This window comes from Hirundo rustica, chromosome 1 (assembly GCF_015227805.2).
Source record: "Hirundo rustica isolate bHirRus1 chromosome 1, bHirRus1.pri.v3, whole genome shotgun sequence".
Taxonomy (NCBI): Eukaryota; Metazoa; Chordata; class Aves; order Passeriformes; family Hirundinidae; genus Hirundo; species Hirundo rustica.
Genome location: NC_053450.1, coordinates 155,582,310 through 155,598,000, shown reverse-complemented (window position 1 = coordinate 155,598,000; position 15,691 = coordinate 155,582,310). Strand labels below are relative to the sequence as shown.

At 66.3% G+C, this 15,691-nt stretch overlaps 1 protein-coding gene across 1 annotated transcript; it reads right to left on the bottom strand.

The window, feature by feature from the left end:
• Positions 1 to 5,314: 5,314 nt before the first annotated feature.
• CSPG5 (chondroitin sulfate proteoglycan 5) lies at positions 5,315 to 14,503 on the bottom strand. The gene is made up of 5 exons (XM_040064413.2): positions 14,391 to 14,503; positions 11,658 to 12,861; positions 10,018 to 10,206; positions 9,081 to 9,153; positions 5,315 to 5,784 (listed from the first exon to the last, which is right to left on the bottom strand). Exons 1-5 carry the CDS (start codon positions 14,452 to 14,454, stop codon positions 5,623 to 5,625), a joined length of 1,692 nt encoding a protein of 563 aa, XP_039920347.1. The 5' UTR covers positions 14,455 to 14,503; the 3' UTR covers positions 5,315 to 5,622.
• Positions 14,504 to 15,691: the final 1,188 nt, after the last annotated feature.

Here is a 15,691-nt window from a genome sequence, read left to right as displayed (position 1 = left end):
CAAACACCTCTCAGGTGCCTTTAACTGTTTTTTTAAGTGCCCCAGGGCGAGGTTGTGAGAGTGGGAAGCAGTCTGGGTGTGCTGTTGAGTATTCCCATTTTTGCAGGCGTCGCTCTCTCGGTGGCAGCACAGCTCCTCATTATTGTGGTGGGCGTCTGCTGGCACTTGGCACCTCTAGAGGCTGGGGGTTTTAAAAGGTTTTAAAACAAGCCCGTGATCCCGTTGAATTCCCAGCCTCCTTTGCCAGCCGCCTTCCTCCTTCCCTGGGTCCAGACCAACGCTCCCTTGCTCATTCTTCTCCTGCTTTTTCTCCTTCTCCTTAATGATCCCCCCCTATTTCCATCTCAATTTGGCCTTTCTGACGTCTCCCCACATGCTTATGCTCCCCTCGTAACTGTCCTTAGTAATCTGACCTAGTTCCCACTTCCCATAAACCTTTTTTCTCGAGCCTGAGGTCAGTGAGGAGCTTGCGATGTAGCCAGGCTGGTTCCTGCCACATTTCCTTTTGGGATGGCTCCTGTGTGCGCTGCTTGCAGCGTTCCTTTGATGTCCCTCCAGTTCCCTTAACTCCTTTCACTTTTAAACCTGCCTCCCACCACATCCTACTTCCCCCTTCCCCAAACGTCTCGGCGTCCCTTGTCTTTATTTCTCCCTTTTCTCCCACATCCCTCCGTGTGAGGGGTGTGAGCTTGGCCGCTCCACGCTCAGCCTGGGCCAGTTTTCCTCCTGCCTTTGTGTCCCAAAGCAGTCCCTGGTGCAGGTTGCTGGCTCTGTCCCTCTCCCAGTGGCACCAGTGACAGCCCAGTGACAGCGGTGACACAGGAGCCGCCGTGCCCGGGGCCGCCCCAGCCCTCGCTGGCATCAGCGGGCGCATGCCCAGCTCCTCGTTCCCACACTGGGCACTTTACAGCTCACCGAGTTAAGAGGATTTTGCTTTTCTCCTCTCTCTAAACCCAACGCAGAGTCAGTTTAATTCTGGAATCGCTCCCTGTTCCAGCCAGGCTGCGAGTAATGGAGTAATTGGTATTTCCCGGCACTAAATACCGGGATCCCGGTGCTTTCTGGCTGCACAAATACCAGTCACCCGCTCCTCCCAGCCAGGAGACAGCCCAGCCCCGGTGGGAACACCGGGATGTCACCAGAGGTGCTCGCAGGAGCTCCCCACAGTGACCTGCAGGACGTGTCCCCTCCCAAACCTCTGGCTGGCTGGGAAGCGTTCAGCACATAACACTGTGCAGGGTCAGCAGAGCTGCTCCCAGGGGGGATGCTCCCAGGGGGGATCCAGAAGGGTTTGGGGATGGTTCCTCAAGCCTGACCCTGCTTCCCCTGGGAGCTGGAGGTGGGACAGCGAGGGTGGGACCCACACCCGGCCGCTGGAGCTGTGTGTGAACGGAGCCTGACCGTGCCCTGGTGGAAGGTGGGGACAGCAGCACCAAGCGAGGCACGGGACAGCCTGCCTCATCTGCCAAATACTCCTGCGAGGGAAGGGCTGTGGGGCCAGCCCTGGGGCAGGGAAATGTCCTCAGAGGTGCCTGGAGGGGGACAGGGGACAGAAACAGCGCTGCCAGCTCCTGGCACCTCCGGGAGGGACAGACCCACGTGTGATCCCAACGGGGCAGCGCCCTGTGCCAAAGGCCTTGAGCACAGTTTGGGGTGTGCAGGGGCTGACGGGGACCACTGAGCTGCTGCCACCTCCTTCTCCAGCCCTGCGTGCTCCTGAGCAGCGCCCGCCCACCCGGGGAATCGGCACCCTCGGCACCCTCGGCTGGGGAATCAAGATCTGGTTGGTGAGTTGGGACTTTTGGCCGTTGAATTGGGACTCAGCCAGTGATTGGGACTCTCAGCTGCTGAATCTGGATCAGACCATGAACGTGGACTCCTGGCTGATGGATGTGGACTCAGACCATGAATGTGGACTCCTGGTTGATGAACGTGGACTCAGACCATGAATGTGGACTCTTGGTTGATGAATGTGGACTCTTGGTTGATAGATGTGGACTCAGACCATGAATGTGGACTCAGACCATGAATGTGGACTCTTGGCTGGTGAATGTGGACTCTTGGCCAGTAAATTGGGACCCTGGGCTGGTGAATTTGGCCTCGGTAGGTGAATCGGGACTCACCCAATGAATCCCGACTCTGGATATTTTGTTTCAGGCAGCCGGAGCTTGTCAGGGGAAGAAAGACTCCTTGTCTCGGGGTCGTGGCTCTCATCCTGTTCTGTGTCTGCCAGAGAAAAGAGGAGGGAGGAGGGAGGAGGACAGGCCCGCTGCCGATGCCAGCTCCCTTCCCGCATCCCACGCCAGCCCTCGCCGGCCACAATGAGCCATCTCCCCTCCCAGCAAACCAACCAAGCATTGAAATTTAATAGCTCTCTGGCCTTTCTGTCCCAGTGATTAGGCCTGTGATTAAAGCCCATGTGCTGCTCTGCCGGCTGGGAGGAGAATTCCTCTGCAGGGCCCGCGCAATGGGCTCCGAGCACAGCGGGCCGCTCATCCTCTCTGTGTCCGGGCGGGCGCTGACCGCTGAGCCCTCGGGTAACGCCGTCCGTCCCCCCGAACCACGCTGCTCCCTCCTCTGGGAGAGGCAGCGGGGCGAGAGCGCAGGGGCTGGGCTGGGCTGGGCCGGCACCCCCGGGAACAGCGAGGGACGCTGAGCCCGACGGGGCTGCGGGCGCACGGCCGGCTGGAGCGGGGCACGCCCGGAGGCTGTGCCTTCCCCCGGGGAGCCGGAGAGCGCCGGGCAGGTGAGCAGGGTCCGACGGAGGGGGAGCGGTGGGGACGCAGCGAAACCCCAGAGCAGGACGGGGGGACAAATCCCCCGGCGCTCCCAAGCCGTGCATGAGCAGGAGCATCCTTAAACCTGCTGAAATCCTTGTCCTGAATCCCAGCAGGTGCCTACAGCCCGTGGGGTGAGGGGCTGCAGCCGAGGATGGCTCCTGGATCCAGGACTCCTCTGAGACAGGGTCCGAGCCAAGGAGCCACCACCCGGCTTTGCGGAGGGGACAGTGCCACCACTGCCCGCCCTGGGCTTCTTGGAAGGGACAGCAAGGGGTGGCGAGGGAATGTGGGCACCACTCCAAGGTGGGCACCGCTGTGGAGCCGGTCCAGGATGGATGGGCTGGGCCAGGGCTGAGGGGCTGTGCCGTGTCACCCTCAGCTCCATGGTGTCACCGTGCACAATGTGCTGTGCCAGCCTCACCTGCACGGTGACACCTGCACAGTGACACCTGCACAGTGACACCTGCGTAGTGACACCGCCCATGGTGGAGGGGCTGTGCCAGCCTCACCTGCACAGTGACACCTGCACAGTGACACCTGCACGGTGACACCTGCACAGTGATACCTGCACAGTGACACCTGCACAGTGATACCTGCACAGTGACACCTGCACAGTGACACCGCCCACGGTGACACCTGCACAGTGACACCTGCACAGTGACACCTGCATGGTGACACCTGCACAGTGACACCTGCACAGTGACACCTGCACGGTGACACCTGCACAGTGACACCTGCACAGTGACACCGCCCATGGTGGAGGGGCTGTGCCAGCCTCACCTGCACAGTGACACCTGCACAGTGACACCTGCACAGTGACACCGCCCATGGTGACACCGCCCACGGTGGAGGGGCTGTGCCAGCCTCACCTGCACGGTGACACCTGCACAGTGACACCTGCACGGTGACACCTGCACGGTGATACCTGCACAGTGACACCTGCACAGTGACACCTGCACGGTGACACCTGCACAGTGACACCACCCGTGCTGGATGTGCCCTGCTGGGCTGGAGGGGCTGTGCCGTGTCACCCTCAGCTCCACGGTGTCACTGTCCCCAGGGTGCTGTGCCAGCCTCACCTCCAGGGTGACACCATGGCCGATGTCTCCCCAGGGTGTCCGGCCTGGGGACAGGCACCATGAGGAGCAGACGGTTTCCAGCTCCCAGCACACAGCCCTGGCTGGATTCACTCCTTGGTGCCCTCCTCCAAGGGCAGCTGGAGGTGAGGGGTGATCTTCCCCATCCTGCCTCACCCACAGCACTACATCCTTCTGGGATTCCCAATCCCCTCCAACACGCCTGATCTCACACAGCCATTTCTCCTCACGCACATGCCCAGGTCCCCTCATCCCACCCCAGCTCCCTTTCCCTCCCTCCCAGTCCCACGGGAAGTTTGTGCCCAGCCTCTGCCCGTGCCAGGCCATCCCGCCTTTCCTCGGGGTTTCCTCCGGCAGCAGCATCTCCTCTCTGCTCTGCCAGGCTCCTGCTCCACCACCACATCCCTTTTTATTGCAGTGTCCTCATTCCCGGTGCTTTTTCCATGGTTTTACCCGTCCCAGAGCTCCGTGCTGGCAGGGAGATGGCAAAGACCTAAGCCTCCGGTGCCGGTGAGCCTCTGGCTGCGCCTGCCGTGACCGCCGGGACGGACTGCCGGCTCCCACCACCGCTCCTCGGGTTTTAATCTCCCCGAGCCAGCCCAGAATTAATTACTGAGCGGCTCACAGGATCTGTTCGGCTCCACCCGACCCGGCAGAGCTCCGGCTGCGGCCCCGACGTGCCGCACGCTTCGGATCGCGTGGCGATTTGTGGCCTCGTGTCCTCTCTCCCAAGGAACCCGGCGTGTCGGCTCGTGGGTGAATCCATCTCCAGGAGAAATCGGTTCCCGCTGGAAGCCAGACGGAGCCGCGGCCGGAGGGGAGGGTGGTGGGAGCGCTGGGGTTCCCTGGGGAGGGATCCCCGCTCCGTGCTCCATCCCAGGGGACGGCCACAGGGCCGGCCTGACCTTGCCAAAGCCACCGGGACAGTGGCGCCGGTTCTCCTCCGCGCAGAGGGAAGCCGGGAGCTGGGCTGTGATAACCCTGGGACGTTCCACCCCACACCCCAACGCCCCGGGCAGCTCCCTTGGAGGAGGCTGTGGGAGCAGGCGTGGCTGGGAGCTGTCACCCCGTGTGCAGCCACGTTGTTTGGGGGGACCCAAACCCATCGTGGGGACAGGGATGGGGATGGAGCAAAGCCTGGAGCAGCCCAGGCACCTCCACCAGACACCTTGGGGTGCTCCATCTGCTCCCAGACGTGTCCAGGCTGGCAGGATGCGCCTGGCAGAGGCAGGAAGGGTCCTGGGGAGGGTGACAGGGGGGGATCAGGCACCCCCCACCCCCGGGTGACCCTCAGATGGGATCCTGTGGAAGCAGGGCCGGAATCCCTGTCGGGAGACCTGAATGTCCAGGAGATCACAGGCACCGGCAAGAGGCTTAACTTTAAAAAAAAAATTTATTTATTTCAAGATCTTCCTTTTTTTTTTTTTTTTTTTTTTTCTTTTTCTTTTGTTCTTTTCCTCCTTTTTTGTTGTTTTTACCTGTATTTCAAAAAAAGTGGGGCGAAAGTACAAAAAAAGTCAGTTGCGGAACGGCGAAGGTTTAGAAATCACAGCGCGGAACGAACCCAAGCGAGAAACACGGAGCACGAACCAAACACCCCCACGACACGGCCGAATCATGACTGGGATTACTTTTTTGTTTGTTTGTTTTCCTCTGTACAAAACACACCAAAGCATGCCACGGAGCGGGAGAGGGAGGGACGGCGGCGGGGGGAGGCGGCGGTGGGTGCGGGAGGAGCCCGCCGCTCACGTCAGGTTGTTCTGGAGGCAGTTCAGCTCCCCCACGTCCTGCTCCCCTTTGCCGCCCTCGTGCTTGGGCGACGTCGAGTTGTGGATGTTGAAGGGCTCCTCGTCCTTCAGGCAGGATTTCAGCGAGTCCTGCAGCTTGTGGGGAGCGCTGGCATCGTCCTGCGGGAGAGACGGGGCTCAGGGCAGGGCCGCGACGGCGGCGACGGCACCGGCGTCCCACTGACCGCTGGCACAGAGACACTGGAGGGGACAGATGGAGGGGACGGGGCCAGCACGGCGCTGCGGGCACGGGGACAGGGACAGACCCCACGGGAGACGCCGTCCTCTGGCAAGGCCTAACACCCCGGGGTGCTGCGGCACCCAAAGCCGGCCCTAGGAGCCCGTTCCAGCCCTAGGAGCTCATTCCAGCCCCAGGAGCCCGTTCCAGCCCTAGGAGCCCATTCCAGCCCTAGGAGCTCATTCCAGCCCTAGGAGCCCGTTCCAGCCGAGAAGCTCATTCCAGCCCTAGGAGCCCGTTCCAGCCCTAGGAGCTCATTCCAGCCCTAGGAGCTCATTCCAGCCCTAGGAGCCCGTTCCAGCCCCAGGAGCCCGTTCCAGCCCTAGGAGCCCGTTCCAGCCCTAGGAGCTCATTCCAGCCCTAGGAGCTCATTCCAGCCCTAGGAGCTCATTCCATCCCTAGGAGCCCGTTCCAGCCCTAGGAGCCCGTTCCAGCCGAGAAGCTCATTCCAGCCCTAGGAGCCCGTTTCAGCCCTAGGAGCTCATTCCAGCCCTAGGAGCCCGTTTCAGCCCTAGGAGCCCGTTCCAGCCCTAGGAGCTCATTCCATCCCTAGGAGCCCGTTCCAGCCCTAGGAGCCCGTTCTGGCCCTAGGAGCCCGTTCCAGCCCTAGGAGCCCGTTCCAGCCCTAGGAGCCCATTCCAGCCCTAGGAGCCCGTTCCGGCCCTAGGAGCCCGTTCCGGCCCTAGGAGCCCGTTCCGGCCCTAGGAGCTCATTCCAGCCCTAGGAGCCCGTTCCGGCCCTAGGAGCTCATTCCAGCCCTAAGAGCCCGTTCCAGCCCTAGGAGCCCGTTCCAGCCCTAGGAGCCCGTTCCAGCCCTAGGAGCCTGTTCCAGCCCTAGGAGCTCATTCCAGCCCTAGGAGCTCATTCCATCCCTAGGAGCCCGTTCCAGCCCTAGGAGCTCATTCCATCCCTAGGAGCCCATTCCAGCCCTAGGAGCCCGTTCCAGCCGTAGAAGCTCATTCCAGCCCTAGGAGCTCATTCCAGCCCTAGGAGTCTGTTCCACCCCCAGGCACATCCCCGGCCATCCCGCCCACCGTTCCCACCCGGGTTCTCTCCCCAGCCCGCCGCATCTCCTCGTCCCCGCGACAATCAGCCAGTGCCGGCGGGCTTGGCAGGAGGTCAGAGGGGTCGGGTTTATTGCGGTTCCTCAGCGTCCAGCCGCTGCCCCGCCGCCGCTGGCAGAGCCGGGCCGTGCGCCTCTTCCCCCCGCTGGAGCATCGCCCCGGGGCCGGGCTGCGCCCCGAGCCCGTCCCGCATCCAGGGGAGGAGCGGCCGCTCCGGCCCCGGGCTCCGGCTGCTGTCGGGTGTTGGGCGCTGGCTGTGCCCGCCGGCCGAGCCTGGTGGCTGCCAGGCCGGGCCGTGCCGGGTACGTGCTCCCGGTGCCACATGGAGCGCGGACAGGGGCACCCAGGATCCTCCATCTCCTTGGGCAGTGACATCCGGCCATCCAGAGCTGGTGCCATCGGTTCCACCGCAGCGGGATCCCCAAAAACCCCTTTCCCAGGGGTGCTGACCCCGCCGAGCCCTCCTCATCCTCGGAGTGCTGCGTCCCGGGCACCGTGTGCCCGACCCTCCGCACCCGGAGGGGACGAGGGACGTGTCAGAGCCCGGCGAGCGGCAGCGGGTTCATCCCGAGGTTCATCCTCTCGGCAGCGGGGAGGGAGCCGGCCCCGGAGCCTCCTGCCAGGACGGCCGGGCCGCGCCGACGCTACGGCTGCTAAAGGCGGTCGGAAGACGGGGAACACCGGCCACGGCCAGGGAAAGGCTAAAGGGACCTACGCTCCTCCTCCGGCTCCGCAAAGCCCTTGGCTTCTCTCTGTTCCGAGCCGAAAGACAGGAGGTCGGAAGGGGGGTGCCGGTGGGTGCAGCCCACCCACGGCAGCATCCCGGAGAGCGGCAGCCTCCGGAGCCCGGGGTCATCCGCTGCTCCTGCCCGGTGACGCCACAGCCCAGGGAGCAGTGGCTGTCCCCTCCCGAAAACTCACCCCTGCCACCCGCACACGGAGCCAAAGGCATCGGGAGCTCGGGATGGAGCTCCCCGGGGAGCCACACAGGCAGGGGAGGGACAGAAGGGTGACACTGCCCCCCTGCCTGGCCTCGGTCCGGTTGGGGTCATTGGGGACCCACCGGCGAGGGGACAGAGTGGTGACTGTGGCGGGATGGGGACAGGAGGGCAGCGCTGGCATCAGGGAGGGGACAGAGGTTACCAGACAGAGGGACAGGGATGGGATAGGAAAGGGACAGGGATGGGACAGGAAAGGGACAGGGATGGGATAGGAAAGGGGACAGGGATGGGACAGGAAAGGGGACAGGGATGGGATAGGAAAGGGGACAGGGATGGGATAGGAAAGGGGACAGGGATGGGATAGGAAAGGGGACAGGAATGGGATAGGAAAGGGACAGGGATGGGACAGGAAAGGGACAGGGATGGGACAGGAAAGGGACAGGGATGGGATGGGAAAGGGACAGGGATGGGATAGGAAAGGGACAGGGATGGGACAGGAAAGGGACAGGGATGGGACAGGAAAGGGACAGGGATGGGATGGGAAAGGGACAGGGATGGGATGGGAAAGGGACAGGGATGGGACAGGAAAGGGACAGGGATGGGATAGGAAAGGGGACAGGGATGGGATAGGAAAGGGACAGGGATGGGATAGGAAAGGGACAGGGATGGGATGGGAAAAGGACAGGAATGGGATGGGAAAGGGGACAGGAATGGGATGGGAAAGGGACAGGGATGGGATAGGAAAGGGGACAGGGATGGGATAGGAAAGGGGAAACAGGGATGGGATAGGAAAGGGGAAACGGATGGGATAGGAAAGGGGAAACAGGGATGGGATAGGAAAGGGGACAGGGATGGGATAGGAAAGGGGACAGGGATGGGATAGGAAGGGGGACAGGGATGGGATAGGAAGGGGGACAGGGATGGGATAGAAAAGGGACAGGGATGGGATAGGAAAGGGACAGGGATGGGATGGGAAAGGGACAGGGATGGGATGGGAAAGGGGACAGGAATGGGATGGGAAAGGGGACAGGAATGGGATGGGAAAGGGACAGGGATGGGATGGGATGGGAAAGGGACAGGGATGGGATGGGAAAGGGGACAGGGATGGGATAGGAAGGGGGACACGGATGGGATAGGAAAGGGGACATGGGGCGGTGCCACACAGCTCCTTACGTTTGGGTGGGAGCCCTCGGCGATGGTGGAGAGGGAGAAGTTGTCGTTGTGCAGCTCGGACGGGGTGCGGTATCTGCCGGGGCAGGAGAGCAGGGGTGAGAGCAGCACCCCCCACGCAGCCCCCGCCCACGCCCTGGGGTGACCCTGGCTTTGGGGAGGGGGTAAATGCCCCCAGGGATGGAAGTCTGGGCTAAAACCCCCAGATCCAAGGGTTTTGGAGGGGTAAATCTCCCCTGCTCCGGGGGTTTGGGGTTTTATACCCCCAGCTCTGAGGGTTTGGGGAGCTAAAAGCCTCCAGGTCTGGGGGGCTTGGGGAGGTCTTAAACGTCCTGAACTCTGGAGTTTTGGGGACCGAATGTCCCCTGGGATTGAGCTGGGGCTAAACGAGCCCAGTGTGACATTTTGGGGGGCTCGGTGCCCCCAGCTCTGAGGTTTTGGGGTAGCAGCTCTGGGCAGGAGAGCGGGAAGGGCAGCCCGGGGCAGGGCTGGAGAGGGAGACCCGGGAGCTGGCACGGAGCTTCCCTGCTAATTACACTTGGCATTTCCAAACACTAATTAACAGCTCATTAGGGACCGGGCTGGGAAGGCTCTCTCCTCCCTGCTCCAGGAGCTGGGCAGCAGCGGCTGGGGCCGGGGGGGGGTGACCCCAAACCCTTCCCTGTCACCCGCCAGCCCCGTCCCCAGCCGGGCCGTGCCCGATGGCAGCGCAGCCGGTGTCCCCAGCTCCCAGCGGAGCAGATTAACCGGTGCCAGTCAGGAGCAGCTTAAAGGGATTAACCCCGGAGCAGGAGCCGCATCCACGCCTCCCGCCTCCGGCAGCTCTCCCACCCACCGGCACCGGGGGTCCCGGTGACGCCAAAAGGACGCGCTGGCACCAGGGGCGGGGGGCGTTCGTGGCCGGCCCTGGGAGGGTGGGGGGCACGCCCCCGTCGCTCACTTGGTCTTGCGCAGTTTGCTGTTCTCCGTCTTGAGCAGGTAGAGCTTCTTGGCGAAGAACACGGTGAGCATGAAGAGCAGCAGCACCACGAGCGCGGCCGAGCCCACGGCCACGCACATCACCTGGAAGTCGGTGACGATGGACTCGCAGCGCGTGCCCTTGTGCCACGTGTAGTCCTGCGTGTTGCACCTGCCGGGGGACGCGCTCACAGGAGGGATCCCCCGCCCCAAAAGGTGCCCTCCCCGCCCCAAAAGGTGCCCTCCCTGCCCCAAAAGGTGCCCTCCCCGTCCCGCAGAGCACCCCCGGGGGATGCGCTGTTTGTACCTGCGGGGATTACGGTGTCTGAGTGGGACGGCACGAGGTGGGGGGACACCGAGTGACATGGGGACACTGGGGACGCCGGCGGCGGGGTCGGGGTGTCCCAGACGGCGCCGATGCCCCGCACGGGTGGCGGTGGGAGCAGGGAGGGGCCGGTGCCAGGCGCGGGGCACAGCCCGGGGCGTGCGGCACAGCCGGCATCGCCTCCCGGGCGCAATCTGCCGGGGCCGATTAGCGCGGCCTCCCCGCAGCCTCGGCCCTGACCTAATTCCTGCCCAGCCGCCGCTCGGGGGGCAGGGAAACCCCCCCTGCATCCCGGAGGGATGGGGCTGCGGGGGGGCACGGCCCGGGAACGGGGTGCCGAGGGGACGGAGAGGTTCGGAGTGGAACGTGCAGGGGATGGGAAACTGGGAACGCCGTGTCAGGGGGATGGAGAGCCCAGGGATGGAGAAAAAAGAATGGAGAGTCTGGGAATGGAGCAGAGAGAATGGAGAGTCTGGGAATGGAGCAGAGAGAATGGAGAGTCTGGGAATGGAGCAGAGAGAATGGAGAGTCTGGGAATGGAGTAGAGAGAATGGAGAGTCTGGGAATGGAGAAGAAAGAATGGAGAGCCCAGGGATGGAGCAGAGAGGATGGAGAGCCCAGGGATGGAGTAGAGAGAATGGAGAGCCCAGGGATGGAGTAGAGAGAATGGAGAGCCCAGGGATGGAGTAGAGAGAATGGAGAGTCTGGGAATGGAGCAGAGAGAATGGAGAGTCTGGGAATGGAGCAGAGAGAATGGAGAGCCCAGGGATGGAGTGTGTGGGGATGGAGAGCCCAGGGATGGGGTGCCTGGAGGATGGAGAGATGGGGAGGGGGGAACACAGTGGATGGAAGGACCAAGAATGCCAGGCCAGGAGGATGGAGAGCCCAGGGATGGGGCAGAGGGAATGGAGAGCCAAGGAATGAGGGACTTGGGTGAAAGAGGTGGAGACACCAGGAATGGGTTGCAGGGAGATGGAAACACTGGGTGGTGGAGAGCCCAGGGATGGGGCACAGGGGATGGAGAACCCTGGGATGGGATGCATGGAGAGACCGGGTACACAAGGGATGGAAGGACTGGGAATGAGAAACATGGGAATGGAGAACCTGGGGATGGAGTGCAGGGCATGGAAAGGCTGGGAATGGGGTACAGGGGACGGAGAACCCTGGGATGGGGTGCAGGGGATGGAGAGCCCAGGATGGAGAGCCCAGGGATGCTAAGCCCAGCGATGCTGAGCCCAGCGATGCTGAGCCCAGCGATGCTCAGCCCCCACGCCCACCCCCCGGGGCCCGTCCCCTACCTGCAGAAGGCGCCGTGGCTCTCCACCAGGTAGCACTGGCCGCCGTTGTGGCAGTAGCTGGGGACGAGGTCGCAGAGGGAGCGGCAGGAGCTGTTGTGCCGCACGTAGCCGCTCCGGCACTCGGAGCCGTTGTCGGGCGGGCCCCGCTCCCCGGGCCGCGGCCAGGCCGTGGGGCCGCCCCCGGACAGCCCGGGCGGCGGCGGCGGGGCGGCGGCGGCGCGGTGCCCGGTGGGCCGGGGCTCCGGCGGGGCCGAGGCGGGCGGCCGGTAGCCGTTCTCGTCCTCCAGCCCGCCGTCTTCCTCCTCCTCCTCTTCCTCCTCGTCGTCCAGCTCGTCCTCGTCGTCCCCGTCGGCGTAGAAGGAGGTGGTGGGGTAGAAATCCGCGTCGTCGAAGGGCGTGAAGTCGTCGTAGAGCTCGTGGAGGGCCCAGGGCGTGGCCGCCCCCTCGGGCTCCCGCCGCCGCGCCGAGCCGGCCGCGCCCCGGCCGCCCCCGGGGAAGCCCCCCAGTCCCTCGCCCCCCTCGAACAGGTCGTAGTAGTCGACGTCGATGATCTCCGAGCCCGTGCGCTCGGCCGGGGGCTCGGCCGGGCCCGTGGCGGCGGTGACGGGCTCCCGCAGCCACGTCAGGTCGGTCCAGCCGCGGGCCCCCTGCGCCGGGGCCGGGCTGGAGGAGGCGGCCCGGAGCTCCGGGAGACCCCCCGAGTCCCCCCCGGCTGCGGGCGCGGGGCCGGGCTCGCCCGGCGCGGGGGTCCCGGCAGCCGGCGGCGGGTGGGATTGGGCGGAGTCGGCGGCGAGCCGGGGGCCGGGGGCGCCGGGCGGGGCGGCCGGGAGCCCCCCGAAGCCCCCCGGGCCGGCCGCCGTGGGCCGATCACCGCTCCCCGGCTCCTCGGGGCCGCCCGGGGCCGCCGGCGCCGTGCCCCCGTCCCCGGGCCGGGTCACGGCTCGGGGGGGCACGGCGCTGGCCTCGCCCTCCCCGCCGCACCCCGGGCACCCCTCGGGCGTGGCCGACGGCTCCGTGGTGGCCGTGTCCCCCCCGGGGGGCTCCAGCTGGGGTCCTGCCGCCGCCCCCCCGGCGCCGGTGCTGTTGCTGGGTGCCCCCGGCGGGTCTCCGCTCGCCAGGTCCCATTTCGGGGGGCTGCTCTCCAACGAGCCCTCCCAGGCTCTCCCCTCGCCATCGCTGGAGTTTTGGGGAGACCACGCGGATGCTGCGGGGGGGGCAAGGAGAGAAAGAGGTGTCAGAGGTGCCCCCGCACCCCTGGGAGGACGCGGCAGCCTGGGGGGGTCCAACAGGTCCGACAGCTGCCGCACCTTGCACCCACCAGCGCCACGACAAAAAACTGCGGGGGAGCTGCACCCCGAATCCTTGAGCCTCTCCCGGGGACTGATGGGGTGAAGCGCACAGGACCCCCAGCTCTGTGAACCCCACACCCGACTCTGTGACACCCCCGCGGCACAGCCCCCCCTCGGCTGCCCTTCAAGGGGATCCGTCCCCCTGCACAGGGATCCAGCCCCTCCCCAAATGGATCCAGCCCCCGCTGCAAGGGGAGCCAGCCCCCCCCCCCAAAAAAGAAATCAGCCCCCATAAGGGGATCCAGCCCCCCAGACACATCCGGCCCTTCTGAGGTTCCTGTGAGTGCGCTCCGTACACACGAGGGGGTCCCGGTCCCTGTCACGGGATCCAGCCCCCCGCGGATCTGAGCCCCCCGTGACCGCTGCGGATGCGGCCGCCGCACACAAGGGGATGCAGCCCCTGCAGCGGGATCAGCCCCTCTGCGATGGAACCCGGCCCCTCCGCAGGGGCTCAGCCCCCTGTGCCTCCCGCGCACCCACCCGGACGCACAGCGGGACCCGGCCCTCCCCACAGCGCGATCCAGCCCCGGCCAGCGGCTCCAGCCCTCCTCCGGTTCGTGCAAGCGCCCCCCAAACACAGCACCGGATCCCGCCCCTGCGAGAGATCCAGCCCCTGCAACAGGATCCAGCTCCCCGCAAGGGGATCCAGCCCCTTCCCAAGGGGATCCAAATCCCCTTCCCAAGGGGATCCGGCTGCCTGCAATGGAATCCAGCCCCTTCCCAAGGGAATCCAGCCCTCCCCGGTTCCTGCAAGCGCACCCCATAATCCCGACAGGATCCAGCCCCTGCAAGGGAATCCGGTCCCTCCTGCAAGGGGCTCCAGCCCTTCCCTGCCTCCTGCGGATGCTCCCCCTGCACACACGGGGATCCAGCCCTGCCGCAAGGGATCCAGCCCCGGCAGGGGGATCCAGCCCTTCCTCCAAGGGGATCCAACCCCGGCAGGGGGATCCAGCCCTTCCTCCAAGGGGATCCGGCCCCGGCAGGGGGATCCAGCCCTTCCTCCAAGGGGATCCGGCCCCGGCAGGGGGATCCAGCCCTTCCTCCAAGGGGATCCAGCCCCGGCAGGGGCATCCAGCCCTTCCTCCAAGGGGATCCAGCCCTTCCTCCGAGGAGCTCCAGCCCTTCCCTGGCTCCTGCGGATGCCCCCCCCCCCCATAAAGGGGATCCAGCCCCGGCAATGGGATCAACACCATCGCTCCCCCCGCAATGGGATCCAGCCTCCCCCGGGGCTGCGGCCCCCCGGGATGGGATCCAGCCCGGGGAAGGGGATCCCCCCCGCCACCCCCCAGCCCGCAGCCCCCCCGCTCCCCAGCCGGGGGATCCCCCCCGCGCCGGGATCCGCCCCCCCGTGCCCGCGCCGCGTGTCCCCGGTCCCGGTACGCACCGAGGGCGCCGATCGCCAGCAGCAGGGCCAGGGCGCGGGGGGCGCGGGGGGCGCGGGGGGCCATGGCGGCATGGAGGGACCCCGGCTCCGCCACGGGGCCGGCACCGGCAGCGGCTCCGCCCGCCCCGCTCCGAGCGAGCCGCGCCGCGCCGAGCCGAGCGGAGCCGCGCCGAGCCGGGGGGCCGGGCCGGGCGGCGGGGGCGGGACCGCGGACGCGGCGGCGGCTCCGGGCACGGGCACGGGCACGGCACCCCCCCGGCACCCCGCGGGCAGCGCACCCCGGGACCCCCGGTATCGGGGGGAACACGCCCCGGTACCCCCCGGTATCGACATCCCCGGAGAGGGACACCGGGGGACACCGGGGGACACCGGGGGACACGGCCCGACATCCCCAACAGCGAGGGACGCGCGTCCTGGCTGTCCTCTGGGGGGGCACCGGGGGGGACATTTCGGCACCCCCGGTATCGGGAGGGACACCCCGGGGAGCCCCCAGCATCGCCATGCTCGGGGAGGGACACCGGGGGACACTGGGGGGACACCGGGGGACACCGGGGGACACCGGGGGACACATGCCGGCCCCAGCATCCCTGGGGACACGGAGGGCACATCCCGGCACCGCTGTCCCTGCGGGGACCCCGGGGACACGTCCCGGCCCCCCCGCATCGGCGTTCCTGGGGGGGCACACGGGAGACACGTCCTGGCACCCGCCAGCGCCGGGGGGACCCGGAGTCCCCCCCTGACCCCCCAAACAGCGGGGGGACCCATCCCTGCAGCACAGGGGGGCGGGATCCCCCCAGCACCCCCAGGTGCCCCCACAGCCCCGCCCCGCCCCGGGCAGAGACCCCAGGGGGGTCCCGGACCCTGCTCGGCCCCGCCCGGGCTCCCCGCGGCCCCGGCAGCGCCGCACGGGTCCCGCTGCCACCACGGCCTCTGCCACCAGCGCCTGTCCCCGCGGCCACCAGGGCGGGCTCCGTCCTGTGGGCAGGGATCGGGCAGGGATCCGGGCAGGGATCGGGCAGGGATCAGGGCAGGGATCGGGCAGGGATCCGGGCAGGGATCAGGGCAGGGATCGGGCAGGGATCCGGGCAGGGATCCGGGCAGGGATCAGGGCAGGGATCCGGGCAGGGATCTGAGCAGGGATCGGGGCAGGGATCCGGCAGGGATCCGGGCAGGGATCCGGGCAGGGATCTGAGCAGGGATCTGAGCAGGGATCCGAGCAGGGATCAGGGCAGGGATCGGGGCAGGGATCGGGGCAGGGATCAGGGCAGGGATCAGGGCAGGGATCCGGGCAGGGATCTGAG

What these genes read in the sequence shown, in the direction of transcription:
- CSPG5 (XM_040064413.2), bottom strand. Translation starts at nt 14,454, where the DNA reads ATGGCCCCCCGCGCCCCCCGCGCCCCCCGCGCCCTGGCCCTGCTGCTG. An exon ending in AGCCACGGCGCCTTCTGCAG is followed by an intron (nt 10,207 to 11,657) that starts GTAGGGGACGGG and finishes GTCCCCCGGCAG; the next exon opens with GTGCAACACGCAGGACTACA. An exon ending in AGCAAACTGCGCAAGACCAA is followed by an intron (nt 9,154 to 10,017) that starts GTGAGCGACGGG and finishes CTGCCCCGGCAG; the next exon opens with ATACCGCACCCCGTCCGAGC.